The sequence below is a fragment of the Chenopodium album genome, chromosome 7, assembly GCF_948465745.1.
Source record: "Chenopodium album chromosome 7, dcCheAlbu1.1, whole genome shotgun sequence".
NCBI classification, from domain to species: Eukaryota; Viridiplantae; Streptophyta; class Magnoliopsida; order Caryophyllales; family Amaranthaceae; genus Chenopodium; species Chenopodium album.
The window spans coordinates 58,456,958-58,474,358 of record NC_137840.1 but is presented as its reverse complement, the minus strand read 5'-3'; the positions used below and the strand labels follow the sequence as shown (position 1 = coordinate 58,474,358).

At 35.5% G+C, this 17,401-nt stretch overlaps 2 protein-coding genes across 3 annotated transcripts; one reads left to right on the top strand and one right to left on the bottom strand.

The window, feature by feature from the left end:
• Window positions 1-1,013: 1,013 nt before the first annotated feature.
• LOC145637980 (uncharacterized) lies at window positions 1,014-4,874 on the top strand. Its single transcript, XM_081688966.1, has 2 exons — window positions 1,014-1,463; window positions 4,356-4,874. The coding sequence occupies exons 1-2, from the start codon at window positions 1,053-1,055 to the stop codon at window positions 4,569-4,571; spliced, it is 627 nt and encodes a 208-aa protein (XP_081545092.1). The 5' UTR covers window positions 1,014-1,052; the 3' UTR covers window positions 4,572-4,874.
• Window positions 4,875-5,287: 413 nt separating this feature from the next.
• Window positions 5,288-14,217, bottom strand: LOC145639102 (small GTPase LIP1-like). 2 transcript variants are annotated; one of them, XM_081690253.1, is made up of 7 exons: window positions 13,805-14,202; window positions 12,871-12,962; window positions 12,545-12,686; window positions 10,907-11,211; window positions 7,235-7,288; window positions 6,935-7,062; window positions 5,288-5,918 (listed from the first exon to the last, which is right to left on the bottom strand). In XM_081690253.1, exons 1-7 carry the CDS (start codon window positions 13,893-13,895, stop codon window positions 5,726-5,728), a joined length of 1,005 nt encoding a protein of 334 aa, XP_081546379.1. In that variant the 5' UTR covers window positions 13,896-14,202; the 3' UTR covers window positions 5,288-5,725. The 2 variants fall into 2 exon arrangements, with proteins under 2 accessions (XP_081546379.1, XP_081546380.1); XM_081690254.1 differs by lacking the exon at window positions 7,235-7,288 and having other exon boundaries at window positions 13,805-14,217.
• Between the last annotated feature and the right edge of the window lie 3,184 nt (window positions 14,218-17,401).

Below are 17,401 nucleotides of genomic sequence, written 5' to 3'. Positions count from 1 at the left end.
TAAATAAAATAAGCTATTTTGGTACCATGGGATGGTATATACCATTCCATGGTATATTTTTACACCACCATTGTAGTAAAAATTATCATATTATTCCATTTCATTAGTGTTGATGCTCTTAACTAGTGTTCAACGCAGACATTGCTATTTTTATTGTCACTAAATTATAATAATAAAATAACAATAATAAAGTAGTTTTGAATAATTTTTGCTTTTATTTCTAATATGTATTTATATATTTATGTGCATAGATAGTGATTCGGGGTATTTTTTACCCCTTTTATAAACAAATGAGAGGCCAACAAGTGGCCCAATTATAAGCCGACACGTGACATCCTGCTCAGCTAAATAAAGGCCAATAAGAGCATGACACGTGGCCTAAAGAGAAATATCAGAAAATGAAGGGCTCAAAGCCCATTAAGGAAACATGCCTAGCATGAAGGAAACCCTAATACACGTGTTAACCACGTATAGGGCAGCCAATCTTCCTAGGTTATGAAACCCTAGGAGCATGATCTCCCACTTCCCTATAAATACCCTATCATTTCATGATGGAAAAAAACAACACACAATTCCCAAAGGCACAATGCCCAAAATATGCTCTCACTTCTCTCTACTTTCTCTCTATAAAATTCCGTTTTCCGGTCACTAACTTGATCGTCGGAGGCGGATCTCCGGTACACTGGAGATCCGTTGTTTGCGTTGCATCCTGGATCTGTCTCCCGCGGGAATCCACACCTCCTTTTGGGTTATCCAAAAAATGTCCGAAACATTTGACGCCGTCTGTGGGGAGACACATCTGGAATGGCACTCAGCCAAATCCAAACACCAAATCATGAAATTTGGATTATGTCTTGCAATTTAATCATTTTCTTTTATTTTTTAAATGATAGAAGTAAAATAATAAAGTGGCACATATTTTAACACATAGAGTTGTAAGAGGAGATAAATTAAAATGTTTATCTCTAAGATCACTGGTTCCTTCGTTTAAAAAAATAATAATAATAAGAAATAAAAAAAAAAATCGGTAATACTACTCCCACAAAACAGCAATGGCGGAGGAGAGAGAAAGAGAAGGTCAATCAGCAATGGATTCCAACGAAACAACCCCTCTTCTAAAACCCACATCCGAAGAAATCACCCCTACAACAACAATCGAAGAACCAGAAACACCAACCCAACAAAATCGAAGATCAGTGAAAACAAAAGTACCGGAGATTGAACTCCATGTTTATCGACAAGGAAAGGGTCCGATTGCGGTGGCAAAATCAACTCTTGGTGGTTGGGATCAAGATCAATTAGAAGTTCGAGATATAATGGAGGAATATGGATTCAAATGTATTTATGCCTTTAATCCTAATGATGGTGGTCGTACTGTTCCGATTCGATTTCATCCTAAGAATGGCCGCTCTTTGCTTCCTTATAAAGATGGCTCTGTTATTTCCATTGATGGTGAACCCAAGGTTTTCTTCATTCCCTTTTTTGTTTTCATTTTATGATTACAAACAAATTATTGGGTTTTTGTTATAAAAAGGTTTAAATTGGATATGATTGATTTTAGTGGTTTTCTTCATTCCCTAACTTATTGATTAATTTTGTTTTGAATTTGTGATTACAAAAAATCATTGGGGTTTTGTTATTAGTAAGGTTTAAACTGGATTTGATTGATTCTAATGGTTTTCTTTATTCTAAATCATTTTGTTTTGAATTTTTTATTACAAAAAAAATTGCTGAGGTTTTGGGATTTTGTTATTAATTGGATTTAAATTGGAGTTGATTGATTATAGTTTTGGAATTATTGAGTGGTCACTAGAGTTTAGTTTTGGGAGTTTTACAGATTTGATTGCTTTAAGATTTTCTGGTTATTTGTGGATTGTTTTAAATATGATTGCTTTAATTTCAACATCACTTTGTTTGGTTCTCCCTACCTCTCCTCATCATATATTAGTGTGATTTGGTTTGATTGATTTTCTGGGTATTTGTGGATTGTTTTTAATATTGTAATTTTATTATTTTGGTTTGAAAGTTTGAATTAGGTTTGATTGCTTTAAGATGTTGGAATTCTAGTGATCAATAGCGTGGTAATTGATTTGAGATTTGAATTTGCTACCTTTATGCCTCTGAGCTTAAGTGATAAACACCTTGACTTTTATTTATATTCATAGATTGTTATGTTTATAAGGAATTTATGATATATGATATGAGGGGCTGAATAGTTATACTTTCGACGTTCCAAAATAAGTGCTAGCCATGAGGCTCCATTATTTATGAGGTCGATGAGGAGAGATAGGGAGAAGTAGAGAACCAATTACCAAACAAAGTGATGTTGAAATTAATTTGAAATTGCTGTAATAGGGAAGTGTTGCAAATATGATGAATAATGAATGCTGGAAGTAGGTTACTGTGTTTATAGCTCATTTGATATGATGGGATGCATTTGTTTTGAATTTCGTTTTGTTTGATTAATGTGGTGATCATGAGGTTTTATGTGGTAATTAAATAGATATCCAATTTTTAATATTATTTTGGTTGCTATTGGTTACTTGTTACGAGTTGTAATTTGTGAGGATAGGATTGATTTAGAGACTTTGAGAATTTTATGAGGTATTAATTGTTAGAGAGATGTGTTTCTACTTAATCTTTAGTGTTCGGGATGTCTTTGTCATTAGTCTGATAGAAATTAGCATAAATGATAAATTGGATGTTTTGGATGCAACAACTCTAATGAACATGACCCCACTAATATATCATCTCTACCAACAACAATAAGAGTACTTTTAAAGTCAATAATAATGATATAAAGAGAACACTAGTAAAAATCTCCATCTTTGAAACTAGGAACTTCATGGTATGAAGTTTGACACTTTGTCTTTTGGTTCATCGTAAATCTTGATATACAATTCTTTATTTTTTTAATCTTCAGAATCTTCAATAGTGACAACCTGATATATTGGGTATTAGACTTGAGTGACTTTTTTCCTAGTATTTGGGTCATCGGGCTCCCTAATCATCCAGTGATCATTATCAGAATTCAGAAGCAATATCAAGAGCTATATTCTTTGCTATTTTAAATTTGAACAAATCTTGGAGCCCTTTCACAGACTTACCATTTTACAAAAATCCGTTTCTTTTTTTTTTTTTTTTTTTTTTTTTTTTTTTTTTTGATTTTGACAAAACGTAAACTGAGATTTTATTAACTCAAAGCAAGTTTATCCATCAATACATAGGGGTGATTTCCAAAGGGCTATGCCATTCCCAAACCTGCTCAACACCAAAAGGGAGAATTCTTGCTACATGATGTGCATGTGCTACACTATTGTCTTCTCTCTTAATGTGAGAAAAACTAATGGAGTTAAAGTGCCTACTCAACACAAGGATGTCTTCAAGGATTGAATCAAGCTCAGTGCAGTAGATAGTAGCCCTGCATAGTTTCTTTACATTCAGATCACGATCTGATTCAATCACCACATCCCTCAAACCATACTTTCTGCCCAGCCTCAGAGCCATAACAATGTCTTTTGCCTCAGCGATGCTAGGAGACCACCAGGCCTGCTGTCTACGAACAGCAGTAAAAATAACTTCTCCACGATCATCCCTTGCCACAACCCCGAGTCCAACCCATCCTTCAATATTCAGAGCTGCGTCAGAATTTAACTTGACCACATTCTGAGGTGGAGCACTCTATACACGCTGCTGCCGTTGTTTTTTGTTGCTTGGTCTAGCATAAATTCACTGAACATACTTGCATTGTTCCTCCTCCAATCTTGCCACTCTTTCCATCAAAACTCCATCAGGGGTACTCTTGTCTTCAAATATTTTTTTGTTTCTCTCTGCCCAACCATACCACGCTAAATTGCACCCCTCCTCTTCAGCTTTTCATCTACATCCTTCCAGCCTGCAATCATATCACACATAGTCTTTATTTCCCCATCCTGCAGTAGGAAAGCACATCCTGCATTTTCCCATAAGTGCTTAAATCTGTTTCATGGTTTTCAAAATGTCTGCATTTTTGGTCTTCTTGCCGTTGTTAGCCATACATGAAACACAACTATTCTCTTCTCTATCAAATTAGGATTACAAGCCTTAAAGATACATTTGTGCTGTTAGCAAATTAGGATTACAAGCTCCTTTATTCCTTGGTAAAAACTCTGATGTAACTTTTATCGCAAGCAAGGAGGCTTTCCTTGTGCTGCTTCCATCTCTATATTATGTCCTGTTGTTATGCTTGTGTCTTAACTAAGAGAGATTATATTTACTAGTTAGTTACCAATACCAATGCTTGCTATTAACTTATTTGTTCTCCTTGATTTATAAGCCTTTTGACTAATCCTGTTATTGTTGTGATTTTCCTGTAGGACTCCATGATCAAACCTGTTACAAGGATTGTTGTTGGTGTGGCCCTTATGACAGTCTTGATAGCTGTTGTGGTAACTGAATCACCCGTCTGGGCTGAAAAATTTAACATGAAGGGATGGAGAATCCCTCCCTGGGTTCTTACCTGTGCAATCATTGTTTTCACTCGCATGAGGAAGAGAACAAAGGAATTTTTGCAGAATCGTGGCTGGTGTTAACAGGCCTTGTTACCTTTTGAAAGCTAACATTCTCCCTCCTTTTTGTTCAATATTTCTCCAATAATTTCACGTGTACTAAACAAGAAATATAGATTCTCTATATCTTGTACATTTTTCCCAAGGTAGTCTTATGTGTAGTAATATTTGCTGATTTTGCTCTACAAATTATAGTGTTTCCAAATACAGTTGACTCTATGCTACCAATGATTTGAAGGATGCAACTCAACCATCCATAAATTCGAGCTAGCAATGTTGCAATTGTCATTTATTGTTTAAAATAAAAAATACATAGTTTATGGTTCATTGTTGCTTCATATTTCTCTCCTTTTCCAAGTATGTCACTACCTATACTCGATATCCAATCTTAACTATCTCATCAATCACTACCTATATACTATCCTTAACGCCTAAGCCAAACCCTACTAGATAGCTAACTACTTCAATATAGGACACCATCCAAGATAAAGGAACGGGAACTACCATTATTCAATAGCCTATAAAAAAAAGGTCACATGTTCACAAAGGTAATGACAATTACTAGAAGTGTTCTGATAAGCCATTCTTGCAAAAAACAATATGGGGGCAATTTTTAAATGGCCATACTTCCTAGAATTTTTTTTTGGTGGGTAGAGAGTTGCAAAGACATTGGTGTAGACAAAACTTTATTTTAAGTTTTGTATACCATCCCCAATACTTTAACCAGCTAAGCTAGTTGATATCCACAATGTTAAATTTTTTTATACAATACAAATAGAGTCAGTCATTTCAACTCAGTAGAATGGGAACCACCATCAATTTCAAAGATAAACTAGATACAAATAGAGTCGGTCATTTCAACCCTTAACACAAACAATTGACAAATAACCTTCATTTTCATTATAGTGACCTCCCTGTACATCAGCCATATCATTGTGTGGGAAGAATATATACAAACAACACCCACATTTACACGCAACAAAAGGATCAATGTTGCTCTAACTTCTATTCGCCTGCCAAAACACCCATCGGCTAGTTTTAGAAGGAAAAGAAAACAAATACTACATGAGGTTGCTGCACTCGAACAAACATGATAACCAGCCGGCAATCTGGCAATTCTAACCAAAGCATTAAAAAAGAGCCTGTCCAAGCCTGCAGGCTGTTAGCTTCCCTACTAACTAGACATCAATATCAGTTCGCTTAGATTTGGAGTAACTGAACTCTGAAGATATATTTTGATAGATTCTTGGGAAACTATAGTTCTCAGAATTGGAAACAGGTTGTTGAGGGTACAAAGTGGGAGGAGGTGGAAGATTACGTTGAGCTGGAAGAGGAGGATGGACGTTATGATTGTACAGATTGCTGCTCAACCTGCAATATACATCACGAAATTAAAGAACATGAGGATACAAATGTCTGGATTTAACTAACAATATCAAACAGAGAATGTTTCCGTTTAATGTACTAAATGTCAAAAAAAAAAAAAAAAAAAAAAAAAAAAAAAAAAAAAAAAGCATATGCCACATAATGACATAGTATCTCTTACACACTGCAAATAGAACTCCATGTTCGTAGATCAATGAGTATAAATAAGAAACTACATTAGCTTCCTTTCATTAAAGTCCCCCTGCCAGAAACTTTCTTCAAATATAAAGCCAGTGAAACTACATGATGATATAGACAATGTATGTAACCAAGTATCAACCAGCAACTGAAATATTTAGCAAATGATGAAAACATCAAAAATGTAATTTAAAAGGGGAACTTGACTGTTTTTAAGGTATTTTGCTAATATAAACCCACATGGCCACATGTGTACCTTTTCACCCCTTCCAGTAACCCAGAACTCATAAAACCTCATCAAATTCAATAGAAAAACTTCAAAAACTGAACCAGTTAGTTATTTGTAATTTATTGTCAGGTTGCAAATGCTCATGCTGTAGCAAGACCGCAAGACATTTTACAGAGCATAGTTCAAAGTACAAGCAGTTTGCAATCTTACACTAATCAGCCATCAACTCATCGCACCTGATTTTGCCAATGCAATAATCTTTACCAAGCGATGACCTTGAAGAAGTTGTTTTCTTCATTTCTTCTTCATTTTTAAAATAAGCTCTTACGTTGTTCTGAAAAACTGAAATTACAAATGCTTTGGGTTTGCTTTTCCACTAAATTTAATAAGGTTTTACACGTTAAAAATTGCCCCAAGAAGGGTTCAGTAGTGCAATAATGGGATACTGGACTGTAAAATAAATTATACCCTCGAAGAGAGATCACATTTCATAGAAAGTTATATGAATTGGCAATCTCTGTCAAACCAGTTTTGTTCCTTTCAAGGTGGAAAAAACAAGAAGTGCAGTGATTAAAAAGGAAAGCATGAAACAAACCTTGCAGATGGGGGCAAAATATCTTCATCACTTGAGATTTCAGTTGAATGCTGACTAGTTCTTTGCGATGTAAGACCCCAAGGAGATGGTGCGGGTATTTCATCGGCAAAATACCTCCTCCTGATCAACTGGGAAAAAAAAAGAAAAAAAGGAAAGTTGTCAATGTTAGCCTTCAGTCATTCACAGTTCACACTACTTACATTAATTATGATTATAAAGTGGAAAAGGCAGAAGGGAATAGAGAAAAGAAACCCAGGGACAGCATGATCAGACCAAAATGGAGATAATGTTCAAGGTTACCAAATGAAAAAACTTCATCAGAGCCTCCTTATCAAATCTACCCTCCTTAGCAGCCTATGTAAATAAAAACAACAGATATCAGATTCCATTAAATATGCATGATTGGAAAAATGCCAGTAACATAAACCATTCAGTCATAACAAAACTAATCCTCACACAGTCTAGTCAAATCTAGAAGAAGTGAAGATAAAATGTAACTCTCTAACAAACACTTCTTTGCTAATGAGGCAATAGAGCTAATGTAGTCAGAAATACTTCAATGACTCCAAAAAAAACAGATGGCTGAAAATTTAAAACCAAATGCAAGGGTTTTGTGGCAGTTACTTGGAGACTCTTTATTCCCGTAATGAATATTTGCCACACACACACACACGTGCTCGCACACACAAGCATAATAACTACTACCTACACACACGCGCGTGCGGGAGCGCACACATGCACATAAAGTACTGCCTACACACACGCGCGCGCAGAGAGTAGTCCCAGTGTTTTTGTGCATGTCTATAAATCCCCTCTCTAGAGCAATACCCACTTTTCTTATTGTTTTCTACAATACTGCTGATATGTCCATTTTATATCGTATTTTACCCCCGTCCCTTGGTCATAATTGGTAGTGTTTTTGGCTCTTTAGAGCCACTTTTATTACTAATTGGTGTTTTCTAGTGTTTTTGTTTTTTTGGTTGAGTTTTGTAGGAAATTGCACTTTTGGAGCATTTTTCCAGGGATTTCATGGAACGACTACAAGCATTGGAGGTGCACGACCACTTTTCATTGGAGGTGCACGACTACGAGCATTGGAGAGTCATCGCGCCAGTTATTAAGGGCTCGACATGTGAAATACCGAGCATTGGGCACCGAGTATTCAAGCCTCAAAGTAGAAATTCGGAGTGGGCTAAGAAGTGAAGCCCAATCCAAGTCCAAGCATAGCCAGGCCCGATCGGGCAACCTTTGGCTCGATCGGGCGGCTGCTCAGAATCAGAGAGCGAAGAGAAAGGCGGGCCTGATCGGGCACGTGTTTCTGATGGGGTGTTTTCGGCGATTTACTTGGTTCTAATTAGGATTTGTTAGGAGTTTTGTATAAGTACGATTTAGTGTTTTTAGTAGGTAATGACCTCTTCTCTTAGACTCTCTCTCTCTCTCTCTCTCTACTTAGCTATATTTTCTATCTCTACAACTCTACACTTTGTTCTTGATTCAACTCATTATTTCCGTTAATTTTGGTAACGATTTCTTCTCTATTAATTTCAATAATTTTATTTCTTTATTTCATCATGATTTATTTAATTGCATTGATTAGTTTAGATTTAATTATACGTAAGTAGTTTCCTTTCTAGGGTTTGTGGGGATGCATAAATAATATTAAGGGGTAATTTGTTATTGTTGATTGTCAATGCTTGATTAATTTCCTATTGATTGATTTAATGCTATGCAATTAGATTAGGCCTAGTTTAATTGTATGAGTTATGCAATATTGATTCGAAATTCGAGAGATGAGAATTGATGTTTAGGCTTAGTTTCAAAAGGCGGACTAATTTATAAATGGTTAAGTCGAGATTTGAGATATGAGATTTAATATCGGTAAATTAACTCTCAGATTGTAATACGTAGCGAAATCCCTTTATGATCTGAATAATTGATACATTGATAATTGATTGTTATGTTTTACCTTGGAATATTATTTTTCGGTGAACCTATGCCCTAGGTCTTTTATTCATTGATTTTCCCCTACTTTTATTTCTCCTTACTTTTATTCCTAGTAGTTTAGTTCTCTTAAATAACAACAAATTGGTTACTTGATAATTTAGATTACTTTTGATTAATTAGGAATAAATTGACTTGTTTCCCTGTGGTTCGACCCTTCTTCCCTATCTGCATAGTTAGTGGACTTAGGAATAATTTTTGATTAGGTGATTATGATTTTAGCCTTTCAACTGCAAACAGTATTTATTTAATAATTTTAGCCCATTTCATCATAAAAGTTTTCTTATGATAGTGTTATATATTATCATAACAATGGACTGAAATTTGGAATTAAATGTAAGAATAATGCAAGAAGGGGGAGATTGATGATTAAAGTCTGGAAGTGACAGCCATATATAAAAGGCAAAATTGGCCTCAACACTCTGAACTTTGGCTTGGGTGCACTCAGCACCCTGAACTAAGAAAAATAGCCAAAAACACCCTGAAGTATTAGCATGGGTGCACTTAGCACCACACAAGAAATTTTCCGGCCAAAAGCGGCCGGATTCCGGCGACTTTTTTTTTTTAATAATTTTTTTTTTTTTATAAAAAATGTTTTTTTTTTATTTTATCATCATCATTATTATTAATTATTATTACGAAAATACCTCGATTTCCTCAACACGCAAAACGAGGTATTTCCATTACTTTTTTGCGAATTCCGAGCTTAATTTGAAGCCATTAAGGGTAAAAATGACCCCCGAAACCTTACCCGAACAATTTCCGTCACAAAAAATAACAATACACAAATCGAGATATTCCGCGACACGCAAAACGAGGTATTTCCATTATTTTTTTTCGAATTCCGAGCTTAATTTGGATCCATTAAGGGTAAAAATGACCCCGGAACCTTACCAAAACAATTTCTGTCACAAGAAATAACAATACGCATATCGAGATATTCCTCGACACGCAAAACAAGGTATTTCCATTACTTTTTTGCGAATTCCGAGCTTAATTTGGAACCATTAAGGAAAAAAAATGACCCACGAAACCTTACCCGAACAATTCCCGTCACAAAAAATAACAATACGCAAATCGAGATATTCCTCGACACGCAAAACGAGGTATTTTCATTATTTTTTTGCGAATTCCGAGCTTAATTTGGATTCATTAAGGGTAAAAATGACCCCCGAAACCTTACTCGAACAATTTCCATATTAAATAAATAACAACACGCAAATCGAGGTATTTTTGTAATAATAATAATAATAATAACAATAATAATATTAAATAATAATAATAATAATGATAATGATAATAATAATAAGAAATTAAAAAAAAAACCTTTTTTTATTAAAAAAAAAAAAAGTCGCCGGAATCCGACCACTTTTGGCCGGAAATTTTCTTGTATTGTGCTAAGTGCACCCATGCTAATACTTCAGGGTGTTTTGGCTATTTTTCTTAGTTCAGGGTGCGCTGATTGCGCCCAAGCCAAAGTTCAGAGTGTTGAGGCCAATTTTGCCTATATAAAATAATTCCAATTTCGAGAGGTGAATTTTCTTCCAAGAAACTCTCTCTCCGCATGAAAATCTCTCTTTTGTTAGCTTTATAAATAAAGCTTTCCCTTACTAACTAGCTGTCTTTTCCTACAAGCTACTAGACAATTTTGTTATGCAACTTCCTAACTTCCCCTTCTCCAAAAAATTCAATTTATAGCATTTAGCTTTCACTAGAGAAGCATGCAGTTGTTATAAATTCTGTTTTTGGGGTAGTTAACATTTCAAACCCTTGATAATGGAGGCATCTTACATGTACCCTGATATAGCTTTCGCTACATATGCATTATATATTCATTCGTGAAATAAGAATCTCACTTTTTCCCAGGATCCCTCCCCTCATGTTTAGTGAAAGTAGAAACAGCTTATTACATAAAGAGGAAATTCCAGTACGAGCAAATATAGGCCAAAGTTTGAGACTTTGAATACTTACAGCAATATGGGCTGAATTTCCAGGAAAACTTGCAGTCATTGGAAGGTCTTCACTAGATGAAAGTAGACCTTGCTTCTCAACCCATTGCCTAGCAACATCAACAAGATTACCACTGCTGCCTCTTTCACTCTCCTTTGCTGTGATATCTGCTTTGTTACTGATTACAATATAGGGAACAGGAAGCCCATAAGGCCCACCAGATGCCAGAGGTGCTGAGAAAGTCCCATTTGCAGTGACCTCAGCAGCCCATTTCTGTAGGCTTGATTTTGTCCTCTTTTGAGAGATGTCATAAACAAAAATGACACCTGCAATAGTTCCACAAAAGATAAGAGCATAAGCCAGCATGATAATATGCACACATTTCCCCCTAGATGATACTACTAGAAAATTTGAACCTGCCAAATAAGTTAAGTTATTTTTCCTTCCATGGGAATAGATAAGGTTATAACTAAAAATGTTTCCTACATATATGTGGAGTCCTGAACATTCAAGATTCCACTATTCGAACATTACCCACTAGGAAGTTAATAAAAAGTCACTTATCACAGAGTTAATATTCAGGAACCAAAGAAAGCAACACTTATACTGAAACCAGCCACCTACTGGTTGTTCATCCCAAAGTCGCACACACCTCAAATTAGATGAATAATAACTAGGGAGGCCAATCAAAATGCAGTACCCAGATAAGCAAAATTGCCTATTTACCAACTTTGGTGGATAGAAAAGAACTATTAAGCCATTAGACTGGGGATTACAGGGACATTCTTCTCAATAGAAATACCTTCATCTATAATATGTGTCAAAACACATCTCCATTCTAACACAATGGGGGTCCCAAAAGTTGAATATAACTGGATATAAGGACAGAATTTAGTATTCTTTTACCAGTAAATAAAAGGAATCATGGCTTCATTTGCATAGCCAGCTGCAGTGAAGGATATAGTAGAAGCAGCAATCTTAGGTTATCGAAGTACAATACATGAGACAAGAAGATTCATACAACCAGGAAGGAAGAAATAAATGATGAAGGCTCCTGGACATTTTATTTAACATAGCTGAGATGGATGTTCCACCTAACCTATTCTCTCAGAGATGAAACTGGTGAAGCAGAAGTCCTGACCTCTAAAGATCAGTCCATGGGTACTAAGGTATGGAAGCTGGGGATTTAGATGAAAAGAGGTTGAATACTAGCACTCTTATTTAATTTCTCCAGCAATTATGAAGCAACAACAATCCAATAATCACTAACTGTGTGAAGACTCACCTATGTTAGAACAATAAGCTACACGTCTACATTTCCCTCATTCCAAATGATACAATTGTATACACATGATAATATTTAGAAACTGAATTAGTGTGATAAGAAGTAACTGCACTTTTATTTTTTTTTTAATCAATTGAGTTTTGAAAATTAATATTAGTTCAAGTTAAAACATACCATACAATGGTTAATGATTTTTTTTTTTTTTTTTTTTTCAGTAGATAAGATATAAGCATAATTTATATATTGCTCTTTCATTTTTATCTAGAAGCACCCATGAAGCATGAGTAGACGAGTAGTCAACAGATTGTTGACCGCAGTTAAGTCCTTAATTTGCCATACTTTCTCTGGACCCATAAACCAAAAGGCTCCTTTACCATTCACTTGTGAATAGAAAAGAGATCTGCAATCTTTGTAGCGTTCATGTCCACAAACATCCCAAAGTTCCACAAAGAAATCTCTATCTACATCTCCCTCCAAGCCATTTGATGAGCTCACAGAACTTCTATAAGTAATATGCTGCCACCAAAAGAAAGAATAGGTCCTTAAGAAAGTGGAACAAGTTGTTGAATAAGTGCATAACCTACTATATGAATCTACAAAAAGTTTAATTAATTTAATTCCAATTCATAAAGCCGAGATAGCAATATATATTCCACTGTTCTATACCACCTTAAACTCAGGAAAAGAGCATGAAGTGCACCTTAACTGAAACTGCACAACCAATTGTTTGGGGAGGACGTGCTACTGCAGAACCATTTAGAATGAGATGGACAAGTGATGTCTTACCCACACCTGCCAAGTCAGTCAATTTGATGTTTCATAAATTTACACCAATGCGGCTCATTTGAAGAGAATAGTATAGCGAAGGCAATAAGGTGCACAATGAAAAGTCCATATCTGAGTAGATTAACCATCTATGTAACAAACTGTGACACAATGAAAAGTCCATATCTTATCTTACCTCAAATCAAACTATTCATAATAAAGAAGGAAAGATACAATTGCAATAATATGGTGGATTTATTGATTAAACTGAAATTACATAGAATAAACAGCAGCTTTCCGACTTTCCCAATTCAACATCGATTCGATGTCATAAACATTGCTTGAACCTCCAACAATGTCTACCTTCCATGCACTTACATCATATGGATAGGTCAAAAGATTAAAAGCCGCTCCGGCAACTGTTTACCAAAACACGGGTCTCCAGAGATGGGACTAAGCAATACTACAGTATCATGTTTGCTACAGCACATACAGTTAAAGTTCATAACACAAAAATGATCAGAAATGCCCAACAAAACCCCACAAATAAGATTATAGCCGTTTCTTCAATGTTCATAACTAACTAATTATGAAACCCACAAATGAAATAATAAGAGGAAACAATAATATAAATCATCATATCTTCTTTCAACCCTACTTTCTTCCTATACTAAACAAGGTGTAAACTTGAAAAAATCAACATAAACCCCCACAAAAAAACAAAAAAAAAAAAAAAAAAAAAAAAAAAAAAAAAAAAAAAAAAAAATCAATTGTAAAGATAAATGAACATCAATAAATCAAACAGCAAAATAAACAATACCCAGAAAATTTCAGCATCAAATTAACTACTTGATGATAAAAAAAATTACCAGAATCTCCCACAACTAAGACACGGACCGTGCCAATAGGGGGGCCGCCATTGTTATCCCTGATTTCTCTCTCTCTTTCCCTCCAGAACATCTCGAATGAAAGATTGAAGAGCAGCAGAGTTAGAACATCTATTCACAATACAAAAATTGATCGAATGTCAGATTGAAGAGCAGCAGAGTTCATTGAGAGTAATTTAGGTGAGTTTGGTGGATTTTTTTTAGATGAAAGGGATATGATTAGACGTTGCTAGCTTTGGTTTGGTGACTTCTAATGCAGTTCCTGCCTTCCTTGTGGTTGGGGCAGTAAGATGTGTGAATTCTGGTTCGGTTGCACTACTATATATATATATATTTTTTTTTTCGGTTGCAGATTTCAGGTACGAGTAACTAAATAGGGAGTACATCTAGGCCCTATTTAGTTAATCTGAATTTGTCCTAAATTATTGTATCGGTCCTAATCCCTTTATTTTTTAAAGGTACTTAACCACGCTACAACGCTCATATAACCAAGTAAGGTTTGGCTTGGTGTGGTTGGAGAGGAATCTACCTTGTAGCCTTGAGGTCACAAGGTCGAATCCTCTCAATTGTGGTACTTGAAGATGAGGATCTCTTACCCTTTCCCACACTTCCAAGTATTTGACCTACCTCTAGGTCTGATTTTGCTTCATCAAACCACCACACTACTAATATTACAATTCAACCACCACACCATTCCTCAAGGTCGTCCTCGCTAGTACAGAGGTCCTGTTCAAATTTAACATCTCACAAAAAAGGGGCCCTACCCACTATTGTTTAATAATTATAATGTTAGAAATTTGAGAGTTCTAATTTATTTAACGCTTGAAGCCATTAACTTGGACTAATTGTTTCTTTCTTTGATTATAATATTAAAGAACTTTGTTGATTTGAGGCCCGTTGCATTGTGAGGCCGTGTGCAGTTGGTCTCTTTGCACAGGTGCTTCACTGGCCTTGCCATTACTACTACTAGAATTTAACCACGAAGCAAAGCTACTTCACACAATTCAACCACGAGGCCGATGAGGAAAAAAGTCAGGAAATCGGAAAAGTTTAGGGAATCACCGCCGAAGAGCGATTTTTTTTTTTCGATTTCGCCTTGGTTTTTTTTTTTTTTTTTATTGAGCTTGTAAATAATTATGCTGATTTTTATTATTATTATATTAGTTAATATTGGTTTTTATTAATTTTAATGTTATGTTAGTCAATTTGTTATTTATTATTGTGTTCCAATAGAGATGATTAATATTGTTAATGTTACTATTTGTGGCTTTTTGAATTTTATTATTAGTAGCCGTGATTATTATTATTTGGAAATTTTGCAAAATAACACCACAAAAAAGTTGAAAAATTGATTATAACACCACAAAAAAAAATAATTGTAACACCACAAAAAAAAAAAAAAAAATCGGAATTTGCTTTCACCACCACTTAACGAATTCTTGGATGGAATCTGTTAGTGGGACCCCTTAATTGATACGTGTCACATCTCAATTGGTTTTTTTTAAAAACAAAAAAACCTCAAACCCAACCCAGCCACCACTCCCACCACCAGGCTTCCTGCGCACCACTGCCGGCCAGCCTTACTGCCGTAAGCCTAACCACAGAAACATCACCACCATCGTCGCCCTCCTTTTCCCTACCCAAACTGTCGCCGAACTTTTCTCCCCTTACCTAGAACCGTCGCCGAACTCCTCTCCCCCTACCAGAAACGTCGCCGAAACCCCATTCCCTCTCCCTGGAAACCACCCAACGTACGAACCATAATGAATTCCACCACTTTGGGGTTCAAAGGTCGATTTCGGCCTTACCCTCCGCCCTCAAAACGACCGAAGGGATGAAATTGACCTGCGAAGTCCCAGAAACTTCGATTTCTCGGTGAAGGGCGGGTTGTTTTCGGGGAGGGGGAGAATGAGTTGGGTGGTTTCAATGGGTAGGGATGGTTTTCGGGGAGGAGGGGGAAGGTCGGGGGAGTCACCGGTTTAAGAGGTGGTGGTTGGGCTGATTTCGGCGTTCAAGGTGGGGGCAGGGGATGCCGGAGACGGGGGCTACAATGTCGGTGTTGGGGCTGGGCTGGGGTTAGCCGGTTGAGGTTTTTTTTAAAAAAAATAATTAATTTTTTAAACCAATAGCTTATTGATACGTGTCTGTTAGGGTCCCACTAACGGATTCCATCCAAGAATCCGTTAAGTGGTGGTGAAATCAAATTTTGGTGTTATTTTGTGGTGTTATAATTAAAGTTTTTTTCTTGAGGTGTTATAATCAATTTTTCAGATTTTTGGTGGTGTTATTTTGCAGAATTTCCTTATTATTTTGGTTTGCTAACTTTTTTAGTAGTAGTAATTAGTATTATTATTAATTAATGATTATTATTGTTAATAATAATAATTAGTGATTATTATTGTTGTTACTATAATTATTATTACTACTAGAGCAAATGGTTGATAAATTGAAGTAATTAGCAAAGAATAATTAAAAATATTTGGTAGTAAAGAGACAAGATATTGGAAGGTGAGAAAATCCTTGAATTTAGCAATTACTCGTAGAATATAAAACCCATCCAAAACAAGGAGAATAGTTGTATTAATTTCAATTGGTATTTACAAGAGTAGTCTCTCACTATTTTCCACTCTCTAAAGCACAAGGGTTACAAAACAAGAACCCTACTAGCTCTCAAATGTGTTTCTCTAAATTTGAGGATGATAAACAAAATAACCCCAAAATAGGTGTCTATGCCCCCGACAATTTCAACTTCTTCGTATCCATTGACACCAACATTTTTAACAACGACCATGACACCATCATTTTCGGTGGTTGTGCTACATCCTTAAGGTTAATGTGAGCTTTTCACTCCTCCATTGAATCAAAGTTAACCACATAAATTAAAGAGAAAATACAAGTTTATAACCTTGATAAACAAGAATTGTTTTATCAAGGGATGTATATGTAAAGTACATCTAACTTTGGTTGACCGTTGTTTTCTCTCTCCTCTTTCAACTTTTTGGTATTTTGATATTTTCTAATTTTCTCTCTCCTTCTTCAACCTTTTGTTGTTTTCTCTCTCCTTTAACCTTCAATTTCAATGGTGGAAAGTACACTTTTTCATTATATGACGTCAAACAAGTCGAAATCAATAGAGGGAGAAAAGCGCAACTTATCTACTCTTTGGGGTTAATCATGCCCGTTATTCTCACTTTGTTATTTTGGTCGGAAATGGTGGTCCGAAATCAAATTTAATGAAGGAAAACTCAACTACCCTATAGGGTTAACCATGCCATTAATTTCTCTTTTTGTTATTAGGGTTTTTGTTTAATTTGCCGGCGGAAATGGAGTTGGCAAACTTTGAAGATAAGGTGAAAGTGTGTAGGGATTGGAGGGAGAAGGTTAAGGTGGGTGGGAAGAAAAAATATGAGCAAAGGAAGAAGATGAACATTAAGAAGAAGGTGGGAGGAATAATATGATAAATATAGCAAACGGAGAGTTAACTTTGAAAATTTGTCCAACTTGTCATAGTGACCCACGAACAGTAAAAAAAGAAATATTTATAATATTATTAAAACTCATGGGGACAACATGCTAACG